The sequence below is a fragment of the Elgaria multicarinata genome, chromosome 11, assembly GCF_023053635.1.
Source record: "Elgaria multicarinata webbii isolate HBS135686 ecotype San Diego chromosome 11, rElgMul1.1.pri, whole genome shotgun sequence".
In the NCBI taxonomy this organism is placed as follows: domain Eukaryota; kingdom Metazoa; phylum Chordata; class Lepidosauria; order Squamata; family Anguidae; genus Elgaria; species Elgaria multicarinata.
The window spans coordinates 43,554,006-43,578,478 of record NC_086181.1 but is presented as its reverse complement, the minus strand read 5'-3'; the positions used below and the strand labels follow the sequence as shown (position 1 = coordinate 43,578,478).

General features: G+C 48.4%; 1 protein-coding gene across 1 annotated transcript in view; it reads left to right on the top strand.

The window, feature by feature from the left end:
- The window catches only part of MYH6 (myosin heavy chain 6), a 51,724-nt gene that overhangs the window by 8,202 nt on the left and 19,049 nt on the right, over nucleotides 1-24,473 (top strand). Inside the window, exons 7-20 of the mRNA XM_063137882.1 lie at nucleotides 638-701; nucleotides 1,675-1,773; nucleotides 2,846-2,949; nucleotides 6,176-6,314; nucleotides 6,589-6,707; nucleotides 9,452-9,601; nucleotides 9,714-9,884; nucleotides 11,391-11,700; nucleotides 13,304-13,377; nucleotides 13,866-13,953; nucleotides 16,542-16,659; nucleotides 17,718-17,841; nucleotides 19,234-19,370; nucleotides 20,867-20,993. Coding sequence (XP_062993952.1) covers nucleotides 638-701; nucleotides 1,675-1,773; nucleotides 2,846-2,949; nucleotides 6,176-6,314; nucleotides 6,589-6,707; nucleotides 9,452-9,601; nucleotides 9,714-9,884; nucleotides 11,391-11,700; nucleotides 13,304-13,377; nucleotides 13,866-13,953; nucleotides 16,542-16,659; nucleotides 17,718-17,841; nucleotides 19,234-19,370; nucleotides 20,867-20,993 — 1,824 coding nt within the window. The remainder of the gene's footprint in view (nucleotides 1-637; nucleotides 702-1,674; nucleotides 1,774-2,845; nucleotides 2,950-6,175; nucleotides 6,315-6,588; nucleotides 6,708-9,451; nucleotides 9,602-9,713; nucleotides 9,885-11,390; nucleotides 11,701-13,303; nucleotides 13,378-13,865; nucleotides 13,954-16,541; nucleotides 16,660-17,717; nucleotides 17,842-19,233; nucleotides 19,371-20,866; nucleotides 20,994-24,473) is intronic.

Below are 24,473 nucleotides of genomic sequence, written 5' to 3'. Positions count from 1 at the left end.
CCCACCTGGGTTCTCAGTCTGGTCCTCTGGAACTCACCTGGTTCCACCCTGTTTGCCCTGAACATGATTCATTTGGTGGGTTCTTGGCTTTTGTGCAGTTCTATCTGGCCACTCTAAAAGGCTGAAAATTCTCTCTTGAGGCTTCGTTGCTGGCAGTAAGAGCTTTAAAATAAAATATGCTGGTATTTTGGCCGCACCCTCTTTTGCCTTTAGCCCCACCCACCACTGGAACACGGCCCCCGAGAACTTCTCTAACTGAATGCGGCCCTCAGGGTAAAAGACGTTCAACACCCTTGCAGTAAAGGGACCTGAGACACACCGGCATTTCCTCTGGGATTATGTCGGGTGGGGAAACCTCTGGCTGTTGCCAAGGCTTATTACTGTTTGCCTTTCATGGATGGTAATTAAAAAATCGTTGTGATATTTCTGCCCTACATTTTCTGCCTCCAAGGAGCCCATTTACAACCCCCTCGTCCTCAACCCTGCGAGGTAGGCTCCGTGAGGCTGAAAAGTAACTAGCGCCTTACTCAAGGCCATCCAATGAACTTTCACGACTGAGTGGAGGACTCGAACCCAGGTCTCGTCGGACCAAGGCCAATCCGCTCTCATATATTCACCCTCGTCCGTTTCCGTCTAGGGGAAATTCATCCGAATACATTTCGGGGCAACAGGAAAGTTGGCGTCTGCCGACATAGAGACGTGTAAGTAAGGCTGCTAACCGAAGTTTGGCTGTCAGTCCTATCTGTGTATCCACCTGAATTGTCCACCTGTGTTTCCACCTGTCTGTACTTACCTACACGTCTTTCTCTCTGTCCCTTTAGCCCACCCTTCCCCAACCCAGTTCCCTCCAGACGTGTCAGACTGCAACTCCCATCATTCCCAGAATGGGACTTGCAATCCAACCCATCTGGAGGGAACCAGGTGGAGAAGTCAGCGTTACCCTCTCTCCCCGAATTCCTTATTTAACCATACATACTCCTGTGTTATCAATCCCACGCATGTATTGGTTGATATTTTGTGTAATTGTGCAGTTCTTAACTGCTATCTTTATATAGCAGGGAGCACACAACTCCCCTGTTAAAACAGCTCCACTGGCTTCCAGTCTGTTTCCGGGCACAATTCAAAGTGCTGGTTATGACCTATAAAGCCCTATATGGCTCGGGTCCAGGTTATTTGAAAGACCGTATTCTCCCTTATGAGCCTGCCCGTGCTTTGAGATCTTCTGGAGAGGCCCTTCTTTCAGTCCTACCTTCTTCACAGGCACGCTTGGTGGGAACATGGGGGAGGGCCTTCTCGGTGGCTGCTCCGGTGCTCTGGAACTCTCTTCCAGGGGAAGCTAGGCTGGCTCCCTCCTTGATGGGCTTTCGGAAGCAGGCTAAAACTTTTTTGTTCCAGCAGGCCTTTGGAGAATAATCTGGCCCTCCATCTATGTTAATGTCTTAGAATTTTGTTGTGTATTTTAAATGTTTATGGTTTTGTGTCCACCACCACCCCATGTATATTTTAAACTTTGTAAGGCCGCCTTGAGGCCCAGCATTGGGCAAAAGGCGGGATACTACTACTACTATTACTACTACTAATAATAATGATGATGCCTGGCTTTTACACAATATCTACCCATCCATCCATTTTTCTCACTCCTCTCCTCTCTCTCTCTCTCTCTCTCTCTCTTAGATCTCCTGGAGAAGTCCCGGGTAATTTTCCAGCTCAAATCTGAGAGAAACTACCATATCTTCTACCAGATACTGTCCAACAAGAAGCCAGAACTTCTGGGTGAGGTTTTGTTTCTTGGGAGAAGATACCGCAGTTAGAGAACAAACATCTCTACCTATATATTTTATGCCTTTTTTTGGGGTGTGTGTGTGTATTTTTTTGTTCACTTCCTTGTTTTTTTTCTCCACTGAAAGATGGTGGGGTTGGGTGAGATCCTATGCCTGGATCATTCTAGATAGAGTGGTCAAGTTTCCTGGAGAAGAAGGCTATCAACGGCTACTAGTCCTGATGGCTATATGCTACCTCCAGGGTCAGAGGTCTATACCCCAGTTTCTGTGGAACATGGGTGGGAGGTGCTGTTGCATTCCTGTCCTGCTTGGGGTTTTCCATGGGAAACTAGTTGGCCACTGTGTGAACAGAACGCTGGACTGGTACAGTCCCTCTGCAGGGGATATTGTCCATTTGGATTCCTTATTAGCAGTTCCAGTATTAAAATTATTATTATTATTATTATTATTATTATTATTATTATTATTATTATTATTATTATTATTTCTTATCCGCCTCTCCCTCTGGATCGAGGCGGGGAACCACACGGAACACAAAAATATAAAATACATAAAACCGATTAAAAACACAAAACCAATACATTATTAAAAATCCTAAAATCTTTTAAGACAACCTTCCTCAACCTGGGGCGCTCCAGATGTGTTGGACTGCATCTCCCAGAATGCCCCAGCTGGGGCATTCTGGGAGTTGTAGTCCAACACATCTGGAGCGCCCCAGGTTGAGGAAGGCTGTTTTAAGACAACTGAAACTTTGCAACTGCAACAGCGAACGCGAAACTTGGAGGTCTTTCTCACCATACCAGGGATAGAGTCACGCTGCTCTGGGTCCATCGATAATCCTGGACCATGGCAGCTTTTAATTTGAAATTAGAAGTTGTTGTCAAATCTTGTTTTCTCCAACCTCAACGGCAGAAATATTCACCTGGGGGGTAGCTGGTAGAGCAGGCTACCAGCTACTCACACCCTTGTTTTGGCTGGCTGCTTCTGGAGAACCATTCCCTGGGGACACCACCAGTAACCTTTGGCCTGCCCTTCTGTTCCTTCCCCAACCAACCTCCAAACAGACCTGCTTCTGATTACCAACAACCCCTATGACTACCACTACGTCTCCCAAGGAGAGGTGACGGTGGCCTCCATTGATGATTCCGAAGAGCTGATGGCTACAGATGTAAGTGACCTTGGATGGAGGGGGTTCAGAGGAGGGCAACAAGGATGATCATGGGCCTGGAAACAAAGCCCAGTGAGGAGAGACTGAAGGAACTGGTCATGTTTAGCCTGGAGAAGAGAAGATTGAGGGGAGACATGATAGCACTCTTCAAGGACTTGAAAGGTTGTCACACAGAGGAGGGCCAGGATCTCTTCTCGATCCTCCCAGAGTGCAGGACACGGAATAACGGGCTCAAATTACAGGAAACCAGATTCTGGCTTGACATCAGGAAAAACTTCCTGACTGTTAGAGCAGTACAACAGTGGAACCAATTACCTAGGGAGGTGGTGGGCTGTCCCACACTAGAGGCAGCTGGACAGCCATTTGTCAGGGATACTTTAAGGTGGATTCTTGCACTGAGTAAGGGGTTGGACTCGATGGCCTTAGAGGCCCCTTCCAACTCTATGATTCTAGGACCCTCTTTTCCTAATGCAGTGCATAGTAACCCATGGAATCCATTGCATAATAGGATGCCATGGCCGTAAAGCATAAGTGAAATTTTTTTGGAAAAAAAAAGGCTGGGAAAATCTATCGAGCGAGGATGTAAAACCTGAGGTCCTCCTGAGTTCTCCAGAAGGCCCCTCCCTCTCCCCATAGCCAGCCCTACATTCCCCACCCTCTTTCCCTCGAGTGTTTGGTGGTTTTGCTTTGAGGTGGATTCCTGCACTGAGCAGGGGGTTGGACTCGATGGCCTTGGAGGCCCCTTCCCGCTCTACGATTCTAGGATCCTTTGAAAGAAGGAAATGGCTCCAGTACTTTTCAGAGTGGCGGAGAAGAGGGAATTTCAGTGGGCGTAGCTTGTCAAATGGCCGTGCCACGTTGCATAACATGGGCTGGGCTGGGCTGTGGTCAAGAGGTCAGCCGTGCTCCACGTGATGAGTTTCAGTGCAAACCTAGGCATGTTTTCTCAGAAGTAAGTCTCACTTACACTGGGGTCGCCAACGTGGTGGGCATGGACACCAATATTCTCACCCACCCGGGCCCTCTCCCTCCTGATTTTAATTTTTTTTCTTGAGACTTTATTAATTATTATTATTCTTATCTGAGATGCTGGCTTGCTGCAAAGTGAGGGATTCTTCCAGTGCCATCTTTATCTGGCTTCCAAGGAGTGTTTTTGAGCTCAGAACCTACCTCTGCCTTATATTTTCGTTCTTGGGCGAATTCGTTCTCTTTTCTCTTCACCAGTTTGCCTTCTGGGAAATGGGTGTTTTCGCACCACCCATGCCAACCACGGCAGCCATTTTATGAATGGGCAACTCCCCCCCTTGGCAGCCATTTTGCGAGAGCGCTCATAACGCTCTCCCAAACTTTCCGATGTGCCCACTGGTTGAGGATCCCATGGCAAGCTTAAAACTGCAACCTGCGTCAGGAAGCAACAGCTATTGATGGTACAAGAAGGGATGCCAAGATTATGAGAAAAGAAACAAGCTAAGGATACCAGCCAGTAGGGTGACCATATGACCGGATTTGCCCGGATTTGTTCGGGGTTTTGATGACAAATCCGGGAGGGGGAGGGGAAATCCAGATTTTCTCCAAAGAGCAGCTCTAATGGGAATTAACAAAAATGCTTATAACTCCGTCATTTTTTAAGATAAAGACATGAAACTTGGCACGATGGTAGCTCTTAGGAAGGGCTTTTGTCATACCAAATTTGAAACAGATCTGTTCATCTGTTGATTTTTTAGGGATTTTTTTAAAAATTGAGGTTTGAAATTATTATTTTTAAAATCGTTATTTTTAAAGATAAAGAGATGAAAGTTGGCACCATGATAGCTTTTAGGTAGAACTTTAGCCATACCAAATTTGAAACAGATCTGTTCATCCATTGAGTTTTAGGATTTTTTTTTTAAAGTTTGAGGTTTTAAAATTATTTTTTTAAAATAATTTTAACATGGCAACCATGTTGTCCTCCTTTTTGGTTTCCAAAATATGGTCACCCTACCAGCCAGGAATAAAAAAGCAGCCAACCATGCAGGAAGTTAAATGGAGCCCCCTGAATACCAGTTTCTGGGACAGGGAACAATTCAGGGGGGTGCCATTTCCTTCAAGCGGGCTTCCCAGAAGTAGTTTGACAGCCACTGTCAAAAATGTTGGTCCACAAAAGCTGTTATCATCTTATGAAGCATGGTAGAGGCCCCTACTGCTCAAACAAGGCCCGGAGCTTGCCCTGGACATATTTATCGCTAGCCAGGACCATCAGGGACTAATCAGCTCGTAGAAGGTGGAGTAGTGCCACCAGCAGGCCTGATCCTAAAGCAGTCAGGAAAAAGGAGAAACGAGTTCTCAGGATGCTAATATTTTATGCCACAAAGCCCGACGCGTTTCGGCCTGTGTTTTGTTCGAAGCCTTTCCTCAGGGGGACGGCAGAAGAAAATGTCTGCAGAATTTCCTCAAGCTAGATCATTGTCTCCTGTGATGATCTTGCTAGAGGAAATTCTGCAGACGTTATCTTCTGACACCCCCCCGGGGATGGTCTTTGAATAAAACACAGGCCGAAACGTGTGGGGCTTTGTGACATAAAATATTCGCATCCTGAAAACTCGTTTCTCCTTTTTTTTCTGACCTGGCTTGGATGCTCTACTCCTCTTGTTTTGGGTTTCTGATCCTAGAGTTTGTGGTTTATTCGTTCAGTATAGGGTGACCATATTTGGGAAACCAAAAAAGAGGACACCTAGTGTGTGTGTGTGGGGGGAAGCAGCTTTCTGAGTCCTGCAGAAAGTTCGTTATTCCCCCGCCACCTTAAAGAACCCGATTGGAGTGGAGGAGGGGAAAGGATTTCATTCTGCACCACCACCATCCACTCCAATTGGGGCCTTTTCTATAATGTCCACGAATGACCCACTTTCCCCTTTAAGACCTCAATTAGAGCTTGGGGTGGGGGAATGATGTGCCTCAAGAAAGCATGCCATTCCTTCCTGCCATGCTAATGGCAGACTTAAAGAGGAAGGTGTGTCATTCCAGGACATTATTGAAAATTATAGAAAATCCCCCCTGACACGATGGAAAGAACAAAAACCAGGACAAATCCGGGGAAATCCTGACAGTTGGTCACCCTAGTTCAGTCGCTTCCGACTCTTCGTGACTTCATGGACCAGAGTAGCAGCCCACAAAACCTGGCAGGTGCCGGAAGCGGATGGCGCCTGCCCTCCGTGACTTTTGCTCTCTCCCCTCTGATGTATTCACATAGAGTGCCTTCGATGTTCTGGGTTTCACCCCCGAAGAGAAAGTCGGGGTGTACAAACTGACAGGCGCCATCATGCACTACGGCAACATGAAATACAAGCAGAAGCAGCGGGAGGAACAAGCTGAGCCGGATGGGACCGAGGGTGAGAAAAAGATGGATGTCGTGGTGAGAGATGGGAGGGTAGGGTAGGAGAGGCCTGTTTGAAGCTAAAAACCGGTACCTGAAGTTTGCTGCTTTTTTTCCTCCTCCCTTCCAATCCCTTTTCCTTTCATGCTGTGTCTTTTACACGGTAAGCCTTGCCGGCAGGAACTGTTTTGTTATTATTTTGGCTGAAGAGCAGGGTAAAAATGCTGTCAAGAAATGACGTGGAGAAAGGCATTACAGGATCCATCGGAATGATTTCCTTTTCTTTCCAGACGCGGATAAATCCGCCTACCTGATGGGCCTGAATTCAGCCGATCTGGTCAAGGGACTCTGCCACCCACGGGTGAAGGTCGGCAACGAATACGTCACCAAGGGGCAAAATGTCCAACAGGTAAGGATGCTCGCTCACAGGTCGGCCCACACGGCCGGGCTGAGCTTTCAGCCCCACTTCTCTAGAAGCACCCGATAGCGGCTGAAGGTGTTTTGACCCGGCGGAGTTTTCCCCAGAATGGCTGGGATAGGGAAAGCTGCACCTGTTGACTTTCTGCCTGGGATGCAACTCATTTCCTCTGGGGGAAGGAAAGCACTATCAGCTAGCCTTTCCCCAAGATGGCGGCCTGCCGACGTGTTGGACTACAACTCCCAGGTTCCCCCAGCTGGGGGAACCTGGGAGTTGTAGTCCAACACGTCGGCAGGCCGCCATCTTGGGGAAAAGCTTCTCTAGGCTATTTACAGATGTACAGGCAAACACAGAGAAGGAGCTGTTGATGCTGCCATATAGCTTGTCTGCCTTTGACCCTCCCAAATGCTGAATTCTCCAGGCTGCAAAGCTATGCACCCTTTCAGGCTTAGGACTGCAATACCTGATGCAACGCCTCTCCAGACACAAACCTACCCATACACTGCGCTCAACATCTAAGGTCCTCCTCCGAGTGCCTCCTCCGAAGGAAGGAGGGCTCCTGTATCTTTAACCGTTGTATTGAAAAGGGAATTTAATCAGGTGTCATTCATCTGTATATATGGGGAACCTGGTGAAATTTCCTCTCCATCACACCAGTTAAAGCTGCAGGTGCCCTGCCCTCTTTTAAATCTGGTCACTCCAGTATAGCTCCTGCACCTTTAACTGTTGTGAGGGAATTTCACCAGGTTCTCCATATATACAAATGACACCTGCTGAAATCCCCTTTTCTACGCAACTGTTAAAGATACAGGAGCCCGGTCCTCCTTTTCATAGGGTCACCCTAATTTAACAGCATTTAACAACGCTAAGTTTGTTTTTTAACAGACCCCAGAACTGTTGTTTTTAAATGGATGCTGTTGTTTTTATGTTTCTGACGTTTTTTATATTTTGTGTACTTTTTTAATGTTTACTGTTTTTAACTTTTGTAAACCGCCCAGAGAGCTTCGGCTATGGGGCGGTATATAAATGTAATAATAAATTAATAAATAAATAAAAGCTATACACCCTTTCCTAGAAGCGAGCCACCCTGAATACAACAGGGTTTCCTCCTGAATAAACATGCCTAGAAGGACACCGGTTCTCTAAGCGACACTGTCATAAATTAAAGCCAGAAACCGGCTTTAAAAAAAAACAAAAACCCAAAAAAGGTTGCCAGGAATGCACACAGCCCAGTTTGGGGGCAGGCAACCCAGGAGGCCCGCCTGTGGCGCTGGATTTGGGGTAGTGGGTGCCGGGCTCCGGGCACACCTGTCGCACAAGTGATCTTTCCAAATATGCGCTCAACAGCTGAAAGAATAGTACAAACGGTTCATGTGGCAGTGGGGCGGGGGAAAAGCCGACTAGCCGATTCTGCCCAGCCTGCAAATTCATCCCCTTCTATGACAGGGATCAATCACACTTGCGCACTGCACATCAAAGCCATGACATGGGCGGCTCAAAGGCAATAACAAAACCAGGTATTTAAGGGATTTAAAGTCAGGTATTTTAAAGTGGAACAAACGGAAGGGCGTGCTGCTTTTGAGAAAATACCTATGGCTTAGGAGGCTGGGACCTTAGACGATCAGTCAATCCGTGGATATTAGTAAGAATGCCTGTAGATTATTTCCAGAATCAGAGGACTTATGTAGGGTGACCCCATGGAAAGGAGGACAGGGCTCCTGTATCTTTAACAGTTGCAGAGGAAAGAGGCCTGCCCTCTTTTGTACCTGGTCACGCTAGGCGGCTTTCACTGTTGTGATGAAGAGGGCATTTCACCAGGTGCTGCATGCATACAAAGGACCCCTGCTGAAATTCCCTTTTCTGTACAACTGTTAAAGATACCGGAGCCCTGTCCTCCTTTCCATACAGTCGCCCAATATAGTTTAAATTGTGTGTGTGTGTGTGTGTGTGTGTGTTATGCATATGTATGCATTTCAGTATTGGTAAACATACTGGTAAATAATTGGTAAACATATAAACATATTGGTAAATAATTTTTGTGAACCGCCCAGAGAGCTTCGGCTATTGGGCAGTATAAAAATGTAATAAATAAATAAATAAATAAATAAATAAATAAACACGTTTGCTTCTTTGCTGTAACATATCAAGGACGCAGAAGCTGTTGTGAAGCATGGCATGTCACTCGTAGGCTGATGGGAAAAGAGAAGTATTGTTTATTTATTTATTTATTTATTACATTTCTATACCGCCCAATAGCCGGAGCTCTCTGGGCGGTTCACAAAAATTAAAAACATTCAAAGTATAAAGGAAAGGAAAGGAACCTCTCGTGCAAGCACTGAGTCATTACTGACTCTTGGAGGGACGCCAGCTTTCGCTGACGTTTTCTTGGCAGGCCTTATAGCGGGGTGGTTTGCCGTTGCCTTCCCCGGCCGTTGTTACCTTTCCCCCAGCTAACTGGGTACTCATTTTACCGACCTCGGGAGGATGGAAGGCTGAGTCGACCCGAGCCGGCTGCCTGAAACCAGCTTCCGCTGGGATCGAACTCAGGCCGTGGGGAGGGTTTCAGCTGCAGTAACTGCTGCTTTACTGCTCTGCGCCTAAAACCATACTATAAAATACAATATAAAAGCTCAACCAGATATGCACATGGTGGTCTAAAGGCCCTCCCCGGCTGTAAGACCGTTACATCCAGGGCCGACATGGACCTGATCGCACCGTTCCTTCTGCCCGCACAGGTGTACTACTCCATCGGGGCCCTGGCCAAGTCCGTCTATGAGAAGATGTTCAGCTGGATGGTGGTCCGAATCAACAACTCCTTGGAGACCAAACAGCCCCGGCAGTATTTCATTGGGGTGCTGGACATCGCGGGGTTCGAGATCTTCGACGTAAGTCCGTTGCAGCACGTTTCGCAGGGATCTGGACGGGAGCGTTGCGTTACCCTTCAGGAGGCGGGGTGGTCTCGCCGGTCCTTGGCGTGATTCGATTTCTCCACCCCAGTTCAACAGCTTCGAGCAGCTCTGCATCAACTTCACGAACGAGAAACTGCAGCAGTTCTTCAACCACCACATGTTCGTGCTGGAGCAAGAAGAGTACAAGAAGGAGGGCATCGAGTGGGTCTTCATCGACTTCGGCATGGACCTGCAGGCCTGCATCGACCTCATCGAGAAGGTATGGCTAGACGCAGAGATCCCCACGCTTTTGGGTTTGGTGGGTTCAGATTTTAAGCGTGTTGCAGGGTGCTCTTACAAAACAGCTGCCATGGGGGCAGGCTTGCCTATTCACAAAATGGGTGTTATGAAGACCCTTGCCCCTTCACAAAATGGCTGCCATGTAGGCGCTTGCCCCTTCACAAAATGGCTGCCATGTAGGCGCTTGCCCCTTCACAAAATGGCTGCCATGTCGGCGCTTGGCTTGCCCCTTCACAAAATGGCTGCCGTGGTTGCCATGACCTGTCACACAACACCCATTTCCCAGAAAGCAAACTGGTGAGGCTAAAAACAAAAGTATCTTGGCCGAGAACTTAAGTACAAGGCAGAGGTGGGCTCTGAACTCCAAAACACCCACAGTTTGAAAGACCCATTTCATAGAAGGCAAAACACACCTGCAAGCACACAAAATAAAATCATACTGTTGTCCCTCAACCAGGGATTTAAAGGCCCGCTTCCCCGGTGCGTTAATAGCCAATCAAACACACGAGGCTGGAGAATACACTTAATCCATTTACTTCCGTTACTGCAGTATGGGGGTGCTCTCCGGTTCCGCAAGATGGAGGCACCCAGAACAAAGGAATCTCACAGTAACTGGGGCATTCTGGGAGTTGTAGTCCAACACATCTGGAGCACCCCAGGTTGAGGAAGGCTGATATATGACATAAAAGCATTGCATGAAGACATTATATCTAAGAGAAATGAACACATGAGGAAAAAGACCAAAAAAAAAAAAAAAAGAGAAAAAGACAATAAAAAATAATAAGAAAGAAAATTTTAAAAAAGGAAATACATAAACCAAGGTTAAGGTATGTTTTCGGCTCTCTACACATCAGAGACGTAAATTATATTCTCTCCTTGTTAATACATTTAACACAATAATCAAATTCATTTCTTTCTTCCAAGTTAACTATTTCTCATACGTTGAATCCACAGACAAATACATCATTTTTCTCTGTTTCTTGCAAAAATTCTAATCAGAGGTTTCCATTCAGATATAAATGAGATTATTGATTTATCTCTCATTATCACTGTCAATTTTGCCATTTCGGCTAACTCTAACATCTTCAGTATGTATTCTTCCATTATTGGTGTTATTTCATTTTTCCACTTCTGTGCATACAATAGTCTCGCTGCCGTTGTCATATACAAGAACAAAATTCCCCTCTTCTCTTTCTGTTCGTTCTCCATTAACCGCAGTGAAAGGATTCTGGTTTCATTTGTATATTAGTCTTTAATATTTTCTGCATTAAATTATGTATTTGCGTCCAGAATGCCTTGGCTTTTTTGCAGGTCCACCAAAGATGATGGAAGGTTCCTTCTTCTTCACATTTCCAACATTTGCTCGAGGATCCCTTATACATTTTGGGCAGTTTTGTAGGAGACGTTTCACTGCTTTTTCCTCCCATCCCTGCCGACTGACCATATCGTGTTGCTATTGTCTTCTCTCTCTGTCTCCCCCTGATAGCCACTGGGTATCATGTCCATCCTGGAAGAGGAGTGCATGTTCCCGAAAGCTTCCGACATGACCTTCAAGGCCAAACTGTACGACAACCACCTGGGCAAGTCGAACAACTTTGGGAAGCCGCGCAACGTCAAGGGCAAGCCGGAGGCCCATTTCTCCCTGATGCATTACGCCGGCACGGTGGACTACAACATCATGGGCTGGCTGGAGAAGAACAAGGACCCCCTCAACGAGACGGTGGTGGGGCTCTACCAGAAATCGGCCCTCAAACTCCTGGCTACGCTCTTCTCCAGCTATGCTGGCACCGATGCTGGTGAGATTATCCATGATCAGTGATTGGTTAGTGAAATCACATCAGTAATGTCACTGAGATGGTGTCAGGGACCTCTGCCTCCTTAAGAGTAGACGTGGGGTGATTGGCACAGCAGGCACTTGAAGGTTAACACAACAGGTTACTGATATTGTAAAACTAGCAAGTTACAACAGAAGGCATTTAGTCAATAGAGATGAGCGGTACAAAGGCAGTTAAAGGAGAAAAAATGTTGCAAAAAAAAACATTCTATGATCTCTTCTCGATCATCCCAGACTGCAGGACACGAAATAAGGGGCTCAAGTTACAGGAAGCCAGATTCCGGCAGGACATCAGGAAAAACTTCCTGACCGTTAGAACAGTATGACGATGGAACCAATGACCTAGGGAGGTTTTGGGCTCTTCCACACTAGGGGCATTCAAGAGGCAGCTGGACAGCCATCTGTCAGGGATGCTTTAAGGTGGATTCCTGCAATGAGCAGGAATCAGCAGCCTACAATAGGCTGTTAATTGGCTGTATCTGCTTTTGGTTTTGTCGCAGAATTGAGATCTGAGCACCACATTAAGAACATTTTCTTTCCTGCCTTTCTGCTGTATATCCTCTAGGTGGTACTGTGGTAGACCAGAATAATGCAAATACACAAGAGGAAATCACACTTCCTTTTGCCTTCACGATTAAATGACGTATTTTCCCTGTTCTTAAAAAAAATCTCACCAAAAGTGCTGGTTAGACGGAGAAGCAAAACCAGAGGGTCAGAATGTCATCTAAAGAACCTATAAACAACCATGAGTAAGAATGACAAATCTAGATAAGCTCAGAGGCTTGGATCAAGGATGGAGAAATGACAGTGAATAGATGGATGACAAGAGATGGAAGCTGAAGGATAAATTAAGTATGGATGATGAAGGACAAATGGAGGGTTGACAACGGATAGAAGAAAGACAAGGGAAGGAAAGATGGGTAGATGAATGGATGGATGGAGGATAGATGAGGAACAATGGATGACAAGGGATAGATGAAACATGAAGAACAAATTAAGGATGGATGAAGAATGAAGGATGGGTCCATGGATGGAAGATGGAGGACAAGTGAAAGACAAATGAAAAGGGATAGATGATGAAGAATGGATGGATGGATGATGGACAGATCATGGGTGGAAAATGAAAGTTGGATGGATGAAGGATAAATAAAGGCTGGATGGATGATGAAGGACAGGTTATGGATGGAGAGTGAAGGTTGGATGGATGAAGGACAAATAAAGGATGGATGATGGACAGATCATGGATGGAGAATGAAGGTTGGATGGATGAAGGACAAATAAAGGATCGATGGATGATGAAGGACGTTATGGATGGAGAGTGAAGGTTGGATGGATGAAGGACAAATAAAGGATGGATGAAGGGCAATTTATGGATAGAGAATGAAGGTTGGATGGATGAAGGACAGATTAGGGATGGATAAATGGAGGATGAAGGCTAGATGAATGGAAGAGGTGACTAATCTTTCAACGCTAAAGCTCCTTAAATGCTTGTGTAGATGATGGATATTTTGGCAGTGGGAGGTCTTCAGGGTGTGTCTGAACTGGCCCTGTGTCTCTGTCCCCAGGTGGAGACGGAGGGAAGGGGAAAGGTTCCAAGAAGAAAGGATCGTCTTTCCAGACCGTCTCCGCACTTCATCGGGTATGAGACCAAAGCCCTGGGGAATGGGAAGAGGGAATCCAGCTCGAGGAGGAAGATGGGGGTAGTGGGGAGGATCCTGGAAAGAGAAGCAGCGGTAGAAAAAGAGTTGTCACCGCATGCGATTCCCAGGGGTGTGCAAATCAGTTTTGAGAAATCTTGGAAGAAGGGAGAGACAGATGCTTATTAAGAGCAGAGAGATCTGGGTCTTGTCGGTGTGTTAATGGTCTCTTCTGCCTCCCTTTCCGCCATGCAGTGCTACACGACTCCAGGCTATCGAGGAATTGTAGGCTTTGACTCAGGAGCCCTTCCTCCGGCCACCAAGACCCATTGGTTGAGGGGCCAGGGACATCCTGGGGCCTGGACCTTTGCATCCCGGTGATAGATAGCACAGGTGTTGGGGGGTCGCGGAGGGAGAAGGTACCTAAACAACTGCTGACCGCTTTCTGACCACCCCGCCCTATCCCTCGCTTCCTCCCTATCTCTGGCAGGAGAACCTGAACAAGCTGATGGCCAATCTCAAGACCACCCACCCCCATTTTGTGCGATGCCTCATCCCCAATGAAAGGAAGGCTCCAGGTAACCACATGGGGACGGGGCGGTCAGGCTGGCTGTGGGCTAGACACTCCCCCTGGGGTCCTGTCCTTCAATAGATCTGCCTCTTCCACACCACCACTGTCTGCTGCTGGTCCTGCTCCTCTGCTTGCTTACCCAACAGAGAGCCACAGACAGAGCAGGTGCCTTTGTGGCACCTCCTCAGTGCTGGCCTGACCATTTGGCAGAGTGAAGCAACTGCCTCAGGCGGCAGATGTTGCGGGGTGGCAGCACTCCTCCAGCTGTTCCCAGGGCTGGCGCCAGACTATATTGCGCCCTAGGCAGGCACGTTCTGAAGCCTCCGCCCCACCCCCCCACTTGCTCACTCACTGCTCCCCCCCGCCCGCTTGCCCCCTGCCCCCCACCCCCCCGCCTGCTTGCTCACTGCTCGCCCCGCCCGCTCGCTTACCCGCCCACCCACCGCCCCACCCGCTCGCTCACCGCTCCAGCTCACTCCCCTCGCTCGCCCGCTCACCGCACCTGCCCGCCTGCTCGCTCGCCCCTGCTTGCTCGCTCACCGCCCTGCTCGCTTGCTCACCGCTCCTGCTCCCCCCTTGCTCGCTGCCCTCGCTCCCTCACCGCTCCAGCTCCCCCCTCGCTCGCCCACTCACCGCCCGCTCCCTCCCGCTCCCAGCTTCGAAGCCAGGACACTGGGGCTGGGGGGCGGGGCGGAGGCTTTGAAGCGGCGCGCCCGGAAGTGGCCTCCTGGCTTGCCATACTGAAGCCTCCGCCTCCAACCCCAGCGTCCTGGCTTCGAAGGAGCGAGGACGCTGGGGTTGGGCGGAGGCCGGGGCGGCGGCTTTGGAACAGCGCGCCCGGAAGCCGCTCTAGGAGAGCAGCTTCCGGGTACGCTGTTCGGCGCCCTCATTTGCTTGGCGCTCTAGGCCACCGCCTGAGTTGCCTCTATGGCAGCGCCGGGCCTGGCTGTTCCCCCTGAGCCCACACAGCCTGTCCTGAGCCCCTTAAGTGAGCCTGCTGCCCTCCAGTCGTGGTGGAGGACATTTTCCTGTCCCCAGTGTTGAAGTGAAAGTCAACTGCCAGTCCAGCTGGCTTCTAGACACAGGATGGGAGGGAGGACGCCGTCGTGTCCTTCAGCTCAGGCAGCAAACGACCCCTGCTCCTGCTCCTCCTCACCACAGCTGTCATTTGTGTGCTGATCCAGAGGGAGAGCAAGCAGGTAGCAAACAGGAGCAGAAGGAGGAGGTCGGGGAGCTCTTCTCGGTGGGCCCATTGTTGGGCGTGCAGGGGGGGCCAACCATGCCGACCCATGGCGCTGGTCTCACTTACAGAGAGGGACATATCTACGATTTTCCATTCCGTCCTGCCCTCGCCTGGAAGGTGCATCCAACAAAACGGATAATTAGGCAGACTTCAGCAAACCTGCATCTATTAGCATATTTATCATAACGCTTGTGACAAGGGAAGCTATGCAGGGCGTCGGAGCCCCACCTCCTGCGTCCCCGAAGTCCGGCTCACCAGGCACGGCCTATATGCTGCAGCAGCCTTCCCTAGACTCCTTCCCCATGTCCAAACCATCTGGAGGGCGCCGGGTTGAGGGAACGATGTCCCACAGCAGGGGTGGGCAACTCCAGGCAGTCTGGCGGCCAATTTCCCCCTCCCAGAACCCTCTGGGGCTGGACTCCTGCTGCCAGCCCGTCCAAAATATGTTGGCAAACTACGATGCAGACTCAAAAGGCCAAATTTAGGTAGAAAAGGAGCTACGTTGGGCACTTCTGAGTCTAAAACCGCTGATATTTTTGCGGTGCTGGGCCAGCAATGTGTGTGTGGGGGGGCACACTCCAGGCCATGGGGGTAACAAGGTGCCCACCCGTGTCCTAAAAGGTTGCTCCCCGTTCATTGGCTCCAAAAGGAAGCAAAAGGGGGGTATGGCTAAGCTGTCCTGTTTCTCAGAAAACTCCTGCTTTCGATGGGAGGCAAATGACGAGGCTTGCTAAGTAATCCACAAAGCTTTTATTAAGCAACCAACGTCTCTTCTACCTGAAGAGAGTCTAACCTCTTGGAAACGTCCCCCTAAGCAAAACTATACAAACTAAGCAAGACAATTGTCCGTTCAAGAAGAATAGGAAGCCACTTCTCAGACACTTGTAACTTCAGAGTGCCTGGTGCGGAGGCAGGTTCTGGCGTAATCCAACTGACTTTCTCATGCCTTCCTTCCACCCCGAGCATTTGAGCTTCTGGCGGACCCTAGCATCAAGTAGTTTGTCGGGACGCTCTCCTCCAGAAGAAAGCTCACTTCCCACCGAGTGTGTAGGATTTGGCCTTGAGGAGATAAGCTCTGGAGAGGGCTGACTCCCAGCTGGGGAATTGCCCGTGAGAGCTTCCTCTCCCACTGATACAGGCTGGCTGGTGTCTGGCGCTGCGTCGTCTAGTTCCGAATCTGATTCTGATTGATTACCTGAAACATCTTCTCCCAAAACAGGGGCAGTAGGGTTAGACCTGACATAAACGAAGGCCGGATGGGACCCAGTGAAGTGGAGTAAACAAGGGAGGCATGATTCTGACAGGGGTGAAGCCGTCTTTCCTCCCACCTCTGGCCCTCTTTCCTTTTCCAGGTGTGATGGACAACCCCTTGGTCATGCACCAGCTGCGCTGCAACGGGGTCCTGGAAGGGATCCGGATCTGCCGGAAGGGATTCCCCAACCGGATCCTCTACGGGGACTTCAGGCAAAGGTAAATTTGCTTCCTGCCTTGGGAGGCTGCCATTTTGGGAGCAGCATTGGGTCCCTACCTTCCAGTGCTCCTCGTTATAGTCCATGACCTTGAACCAGATGCCTTTCTTAACAATCCTCTTGTGAGTTGCGACGTTGCATTATGCACAGAGGAGAAATGACTCTCTCTTCCTCTGGGGTGGAGGCAGGGGGCAACAGTCACTAACAAGCAATGAAATGGCAATTGTAAATATTTGGAGTGTGATTTACAGTCACATGTTTTACGTAATTCAATTACTTATTAGATTTCTACTGTTCGGTACCACCCAATAGCTGAAGCTCCCTGTGCCGTTCACAACCGTCAAAACCACAGAAATACATCATGAAATACACTATAAAATGTAAACGTTTCAAACTACAATAGAAAAGCAGTAGCCACATGGCAGGAGGAGGGCCTTGAATCAGTTTTGGCCCAGTCAAATGAGTTGCTAAAGGGTTCTGGAGAAAAAGGAATTGGATTCTAGGCTGCTGCTCCGGAAGCTGAAATGCATGGAGCGGAAGGAAGGTGTGAGAAAGTCAGTTCGATTACACCAGAACCTGCCTCCACACCAAGCTCTCTGAAGTTACGGGCGTTTGGGAAGTGGCTTCCTATTCTTCTTGAACAGACAATTGTCTTGCCTAGTTTGCATAGTTTTGCCTAAGAAGAAGTTTCCAAGAGATTAGACTCTCTTCAGGTAGAAGAGACGTTTGTTGTTTAGGATTAGAACGGCTCCGTGTGCTGGCTCCTGCGCTCCTGTAAAAATCTCAATTTCCACTCATCCTGCCAATTAAACACCATCCCAATGGAACCAGTTACCTAGGGAGGTTGTGGGCTCCCCCACACTAGAGGCATTCAAGAGGCAGCTGGACTACCATCTGTCAGGAATACTTTAAGGAGGATTCCTGCATGGAGCAGGGGGTTGGACTCGATGGCTTTTCAGGCCCCTTCCAACTCTGCTATTCTATGATTCTATGCTTCCTATGGGAAGAATGTTTCACCTTTGGCAGGGGAGATTAACAGAATCCCTCCCTCCCCACCAGGTACCGCATCCTGAACCCAGCTGCCATCCCTGAGGGTCAATTCATCGACAGCCGGAAGGGAGCAGAGAAACTGTTGGGCTCTTTGGACATCGATCACAACCAGTACAAATTTGGGCACACTAAGGTGAGAGGCACAGAGCCCAGAATGTGAATACAGATCATGTTCTGTGACTTCCTCTCTAAAACCTGGCCCTGATCTAGCCAGGAGCCACACTGGACTAATATAACTAGTATCCACTTGTGCCAAAGAATGATATAGTTTATTGATGGAAAATGGATGAAGATCATTAAAGCAAAGAAGAGCTTACACACACCGTTCAGCTCAAAGCCCCTGTGTCCTGTGTTGGCTGTAACAGTATTAGTCCAGAAAACAGGCACGGGGTCAAGGCACAGGCAATCAGTCCCAGCTATAGAGGCAGGTGAAGCAGGAGAAGTCAAGCGAGCAAAGGATCAAATGCAGCTAGGCAGTCCAATACACACATCATCCAACAACAGAGTCAAGCAGGAGTCCAAGGTCATAGCACAGGGGTTCAAGAACAAGACCAGGTCGGGAGACAAGGCAACAAAAAAAAAAAAGCTGGTGATACACTGTTTCCAACACCCAGCAAGCTCTCACTGCTGGCTTTTATTCACAAAGGCTGCTCAGCCCCACCCAGGCTCAGCTGCTGCCCATCAGAACTCTCTGGCCAGAGCCCTACTCAAGAGGAGTTGCTTTCTCCCGAGGAGACTGCATTTGCAAGCGAGCACTCCTTCTTCCAGGAGGCCTGCCGGCTTGTTGCTTAAGACGACGAGGCTCCTGGGGGTCAGGGGGTTGCTTAGCCTCTGCTCCAGAGTCAGAGCCCCCTCCCCCTGTCAGGGGAGGACCTGGAGCCGTTTCCCCCGGAACGCCCAGGCTCCTGCTGGTCTGGTGCCAGCGACTGATGTATGTCTCCCTGGTTTCTGGGGACTCTGCTTCCTCCTCTGATAGGGCAACCCTATGAAAAGGAGGACAGGGCTCCTGTATCTTTAACAGTTGTATTGAAAAAGAAATTTCAGGAGGTGTCATTTGTATGCATGCAGCACCTGGTGAAATCCCCTCTTCATCACCACAGTTAAAGCTGCAGGTGCCCTGCCCTCTTTTAAATCTGGCCACTCTAGTGTAGCTCCTGCAGCTTTAACTGTTGTGATGAAGAGGGGATTTCACCAGGGGCTGCATGCATACAAATGACACCTGCTGAAATTCCCTTTTCTATGCAACTGTTAAAGATACAGGAGCCCTGTCCTCCTTTTCATAGGGTCACCCTATCCTCTGAGGGAGATTCTTGTAGCGAGGGCATGACACCTGGTTCCCGTGAAGGAGCAGGTCCCCCCCCCGGCTGTTTTCCGCCTTGGGGGGGCTATATCACCACACACACCCCAAAAAACCTGCAGGCTGCCTGGCACCCCATTCTGCGGAGCGGCAGAGCACCTGAGGGGAGGCTTCTCGTTGACCTGCACCCCTGCCCACGCGTCTCCCCTGTTTTCCCTCTCCCCACAGGTGTTTTTCAAGGCGGGTCTGCTGGGTCAACTGGAGGAGATGCGGGATGAGCGCCTTTCGCGCATTATCACTCGCATCCAGGCCCAGGCCCGGGGCCAACTCATGCGCATCGAGTTCAAGAAGATTATGGAGCGCAAGTGAGTCCCTGGGAGCCGAGCAGGGAGCGGGGAGTGGATTTGAGTGGTGGTGAACGGGCCAAGGAGAACCACGGTCGGGCTGCTGGCTTTTGTCTAACAATAGCTCCAACCCTGCGGAGCTGTTGTGCAGGAGGAGCCGGCCTCCTGATGGCTGGAGAACTCTCTCTGCTTTTGAATGAGATACCCATAAGTCTGGGAAAGATGGTGTGTGTGTGTGTGTGTGTGTGTGTGTGTGTGTGTGTGTGAGAGAGAGAGAGAGAGAGAGAGAGAGAGAGAGAGAGAGAGAGAGAGAGAGAGAGAGAGAATATCAGCAGTTGGCAATTTGGAAGAGAAAAAAAAGAAAGAGATACAACTTGGCTGAAAGTGAAGCCATCTTAGGATAGAGTAACCTTCCCCCAAGCTGGTGCCCGCCAGATGTTTTGGACTACAGCTCCCATCAGCCCCAGCTGGCTGGTCAGCTGGCTGAGATTATGGGGGTTGTAGTCCAAACTCTCTCTCCCTCCCTCTCTCCCTGAGGAACTCATGCCAGGTAAGTGATCTGCCGCCTGGTTGGAATTCTTTTTTGCTTCTCTTATGACCTGCTCTTAAAACTGTAAATAAAGTACATTCTACAAAGTCATCTTTTGTCTCCAGTAGGGTGACCCTATGAAAAGGAGGACAGGGCTCCTGTATCTTTAACAGTTGCGTAGAAAAGGGAATGTCAGCAGGTGTCATTTGTATATACGGAGAACCTGGTGAAATTCCCTCTTCATCACAACAGTTAAAGGTGCAGGAGCTCTACTAGAGTGACCAGATACAAAAGAGGGCAGGGCACCTGCAGCTTTAACTGCTGTGATGAAGGGGGAATTTCACCAGGTTCCCCATATATACAAATGACACCTGCTGAAATTTCCTTTTCAATACAACTGTTAAAGATATAGGAGCCCTGTCGTCCTTTTCATAGGGTCACCCTATTCTCCAGTTCTTTCTCATCTAAAGCATGGGGGAGAGGGGGCAGCTTCTGGAGAATGGGGGGCTACATCACGCCCCTCACCCCCGAAAGCTGCAGCCTGTTTGGTGGGCTGCAGAGAGCCCCTTCTGCATAGAGTCTTATAGGGTGACCGTATGGAAAGGAGGACCGGGCTCCTGTACCTTTAACAGTTGTGTAGAAAAGGGAATTCCAGCAGGTGTCATTTGTATATATGGGGAACCTGGTGAAATTCCCTCTCCATCACAGCAGTTAAAGCTGTAGGAGCCCTGCCTTCTTTTTTAGAGTGACCAGTGTGATGTCAGTGGAGCAGTAAATCTGCTCTGGGTTTCAATCAGAACCAGTCAGAACTCAAAAGGACCTTATCCAAGGTGCTGACTGAAACCCAGAGTTCTGACTGAAACCCGGAGCGGATTCCCTGCCCCACTGACCTCGGAGCCACCCGCCCCATGGACATCAAAGCCACCAGCCTCCGCCGGCCATGTTTTCTCCAGGGTCACACGGTCTTTCCCTACCTCCGTTTCTCCAGGGATGCTTTGCTTGTGATTCAGTGGAACATCCGTGCTTTCATGGGGGTGAAGAACTGGCCGTGGATGAAGCTCTTCTTCAAGATCAAGCCCCTGCTGAAGAGTGCGGAGACGGAGAAGGAGATGCAGGTGAGTGCGGGTGAAAGGGGGAGGTCGGGAATGGGTCCAGAAATTGTTTGTTTCATTTATTATTAATATTTATATACATCTTGAAAATCTCCAAGTGGTCCACGTACAAATACTAAAAATCACATTTAAACGCAATATTAAGACACTCTTAAAAAACCCATTTCAATTAGAGTAAAACAAAATTCATTTAAAATGCGCCGGGGGAAACGATTTATAAACTACACTAACAATATAGAAACAATACAAAAATCAGCAGAATGGAGCAGCAGATGATCGATTTATTTATTTATTTATTTATTTATTACATTTTTATACCGCCCAATAGCCGAAGCTCTCTGGGCGGTTCACAAAAATTAAAACCATCGTAAAACAACCAACAGGTTAAAAACACAAATACAAAATACAATATAAAAAGCACAACCAGGATAAAACCACGTGGCAAAATTGATATAAGGTTAAAATACAGAGTTAGAACAGTATAATTTAAATTTAAGTTAAAATTAAGTGTTAAAATACTGAGTGAATAAAAAGGTCTTCAGCTGGCGACGAAAGGAGTACAGTGTAGGCGCCAGGCGGACCTCTCTGGGGAGCTCATTCCACAACCGGGTTGCCCCAGCGGAGAAGGCCCTCCTCCTAGTAGCCACCTGCCTCACTTCCTTTGGTCTGTGGCATTTCTCTCCTTCGTAGGGGACATTGTGATTATTTACAAGCCACAGAAGTCCTGGGTCAGCCTTCCTCAACCTGGGGCGCTCCAGATGTATTGGACTACAACTCCCAGAATGCCCAGGCTGGGGCATTCTGGGAGATGCAGTCCAACACATCTGGAGCGCCCCAGGTTGAGGAAGGCTGTCCTGGGTGAACAAGTGCATTTCCAGGAGGCGTTTGAAACGTACCCGGTTTTCTGCCTCCTGAACTGCCCGGGGAGAGTTTTCCAGGGTGGTGGTGCCACCACTGAGAAGGCCTGCATTTGAGATATGACATGGCGACATTCTGTTGGTCTTGGAACCACCAGCAAGGCCTTCTCTGACTATCTTAATAGGCAGCTGGGTATGTATTGGGGAAGGCGGTCTGCTAAGTATCCTAGTCCCAAGTTGTTTCAGGTTTTGTATGACATTGATGGTGCTATATAATAATAATAATAATAACAACAACACAACCTTCAAGATGGCTTGGTGGCTAAGAGGCAGCCAGTGTGGTTCTTTTAACAGAGGTGTGATACATGTATAACTAGGTACTCCACTGAGCATTCTTGCTGCTGCATTCAGCACCCAAACAGAGTGCATTACAGAAGTCTAATTTTGAGGTTACCAGTGCATGGATCACTGTGGCTAAACTCTCGCTCTCCAAGAACAGGCGTGGTTGGAGCACCAACTGAAATCGGCAATAGGCGCTCCGGGCCACTGAGGTCACCTAAGCTGCTAGTGTCAAAGATGGATCCAGGAGCACCCTCAAGCTACGGACTTGGAGTGCAACCCCATCCAAAGCTTGCAAACAGCCCAATTCCCGGACCTGGGAACAACCAATCCATGGGGGTCTCTGCCTTATTGGGATTCAGCTTCAGTTTATTCGCCCTCATCCAAGCTATAAGTGTTAAACAGGGACATTTACTAACAGGGACTGGCCGACGAGACCACATTACGCCAGTCCTTTTCCAGCTTCATTGGCTGCCAGTCCAGGTCCGGGCCTGATTCAAAGAGCTGGTATTAACATTTAAAGACCTAAACGATTTGGGGCAGGTTATCTGAAGGAATGCCTCCTCCCATACATACCTGCCCGGACCCTAAGGTCATCCTCAGGGGTCCTTCTCCACGAGCCCCTGCCAAAGGAAGTGAGGCAGGTGGCTACCAGGAGGAGGGCCTTCTCTGCTGTGGCACCCCGGCTGTGGAATGAGTTCCCTAAGGAGGTTCGCTTGGCACCTACATTATATGCTTTTAGACGCCAGGTGAAGACCTTTTTATTCTCCCAGTATTTTAACAGTCTATAAATAAATTTTGACTTGGTGTTTTAAATTTGTAATTTTGCATTGCTGCTGTTTTTATCTGGTTGAGCTTTTATATTGTATTTTATATTATGGTTTTATACTGTTGTTTTATACTTTGAATGTTTTTAATTTTTGTGAACCGCCCAGAGAACTCCGGATATTGGGCGGTATAGAAATGTAATAAATAAATAAATAAATAAATAAATAAATAAATAAATGCACGCAGGCTCTGGTTCAGAACACACACAGCCTCTCCCAATTCAGATGTCCCAGAGGAATAGAGCTGGGTGTGATCAGCACACTGGTGGCCGCTTGTCCCAAATCTCCTAATGACGTCTCCCAGTGGTTTCATATAGACATTAAGTAGCACTGGGGGCAAAGTAGTGCCCTATGGCTCAGTGGAGCACCTAGTTATGCACAGTTGCCCAATGGTATTCTCTGGAACCGACCCTGCAAGTAGGAGCCGAACCACTGTGAGACATTGGCAGGAGTCACACAACACGCTAACCCATCATGGGTTAGCGTGTTGTCTGAATGCAACACGTTTTCCACAGGGTGGCTTGTTAATCATGCAATGTGGTTTATTTTTCTCAAACAGTAATGCCTCTTGAGAACCCATGGCTTGTTGCTGGGTTGCTCAAGGTGGGTCATGAGCCATACTGTATGGTTTTACCCTGATAGTGCTTTTATGTTGTGCTTTTATACTGTTCTTTGTTTTATACTCTGGTTTAAATTTTTGTGAACCGCCCAGAGAGCATCAGCTATTGGGCCGTATAGAAATGCAATAAATAACTAACGAGCAACTGGAAAGTGTGCTGCGTTCAGACAACACGATAACCCGCCCTGTGGAAAACACATTGCTTTCAGAGAACAAGATAACCCAACCCATGGTTCAACTACAAACCACACTGGGTTGTGTGAACCCAGCCATTGCCTCCAATTCCCAACTCATGGAGACAGTCCAGAAAGATACCATGGTTAACAATATCAGAAGCCGCTGAGAGATCAAGAAGAAGTAACTGGGGCGCGCGCCCCCTGTCCCTCTCCTGAAGAAGGTCATCCATCAGGGCAACCAAAGCCGATTCCATCCCAAATCTGGGACTGAATCCAGACTGAAATAGATCCAGATAATCGGTTTCATCCATCACAGAGGTGTTTTGATTTTTAAGCCTGCCAGATTGATTTGATTGTGGTTACATCAGCTTGCTGCCATCTGGGTGACCATACCGGCTGTAGTCCAATACATTTTGAGGGAACCTGGTTGCAGGGAGCTTGGATGAGAATAATCAACTAAAACCCTTTAGCAGTGCAATCTTACACAGGTCTACTATTTGATTCAATTGGGGTCACTCCCAGATACAGTCAGTGCCTATTTTAGGATTGTTCTGTAAGCTACTAAAATGGTGACCTTGATTTAAAACGACAGCAGTCTTTTACATATATATATATATATATATATATATATATATATATATCAGATATATATTTTTAAATGCAGA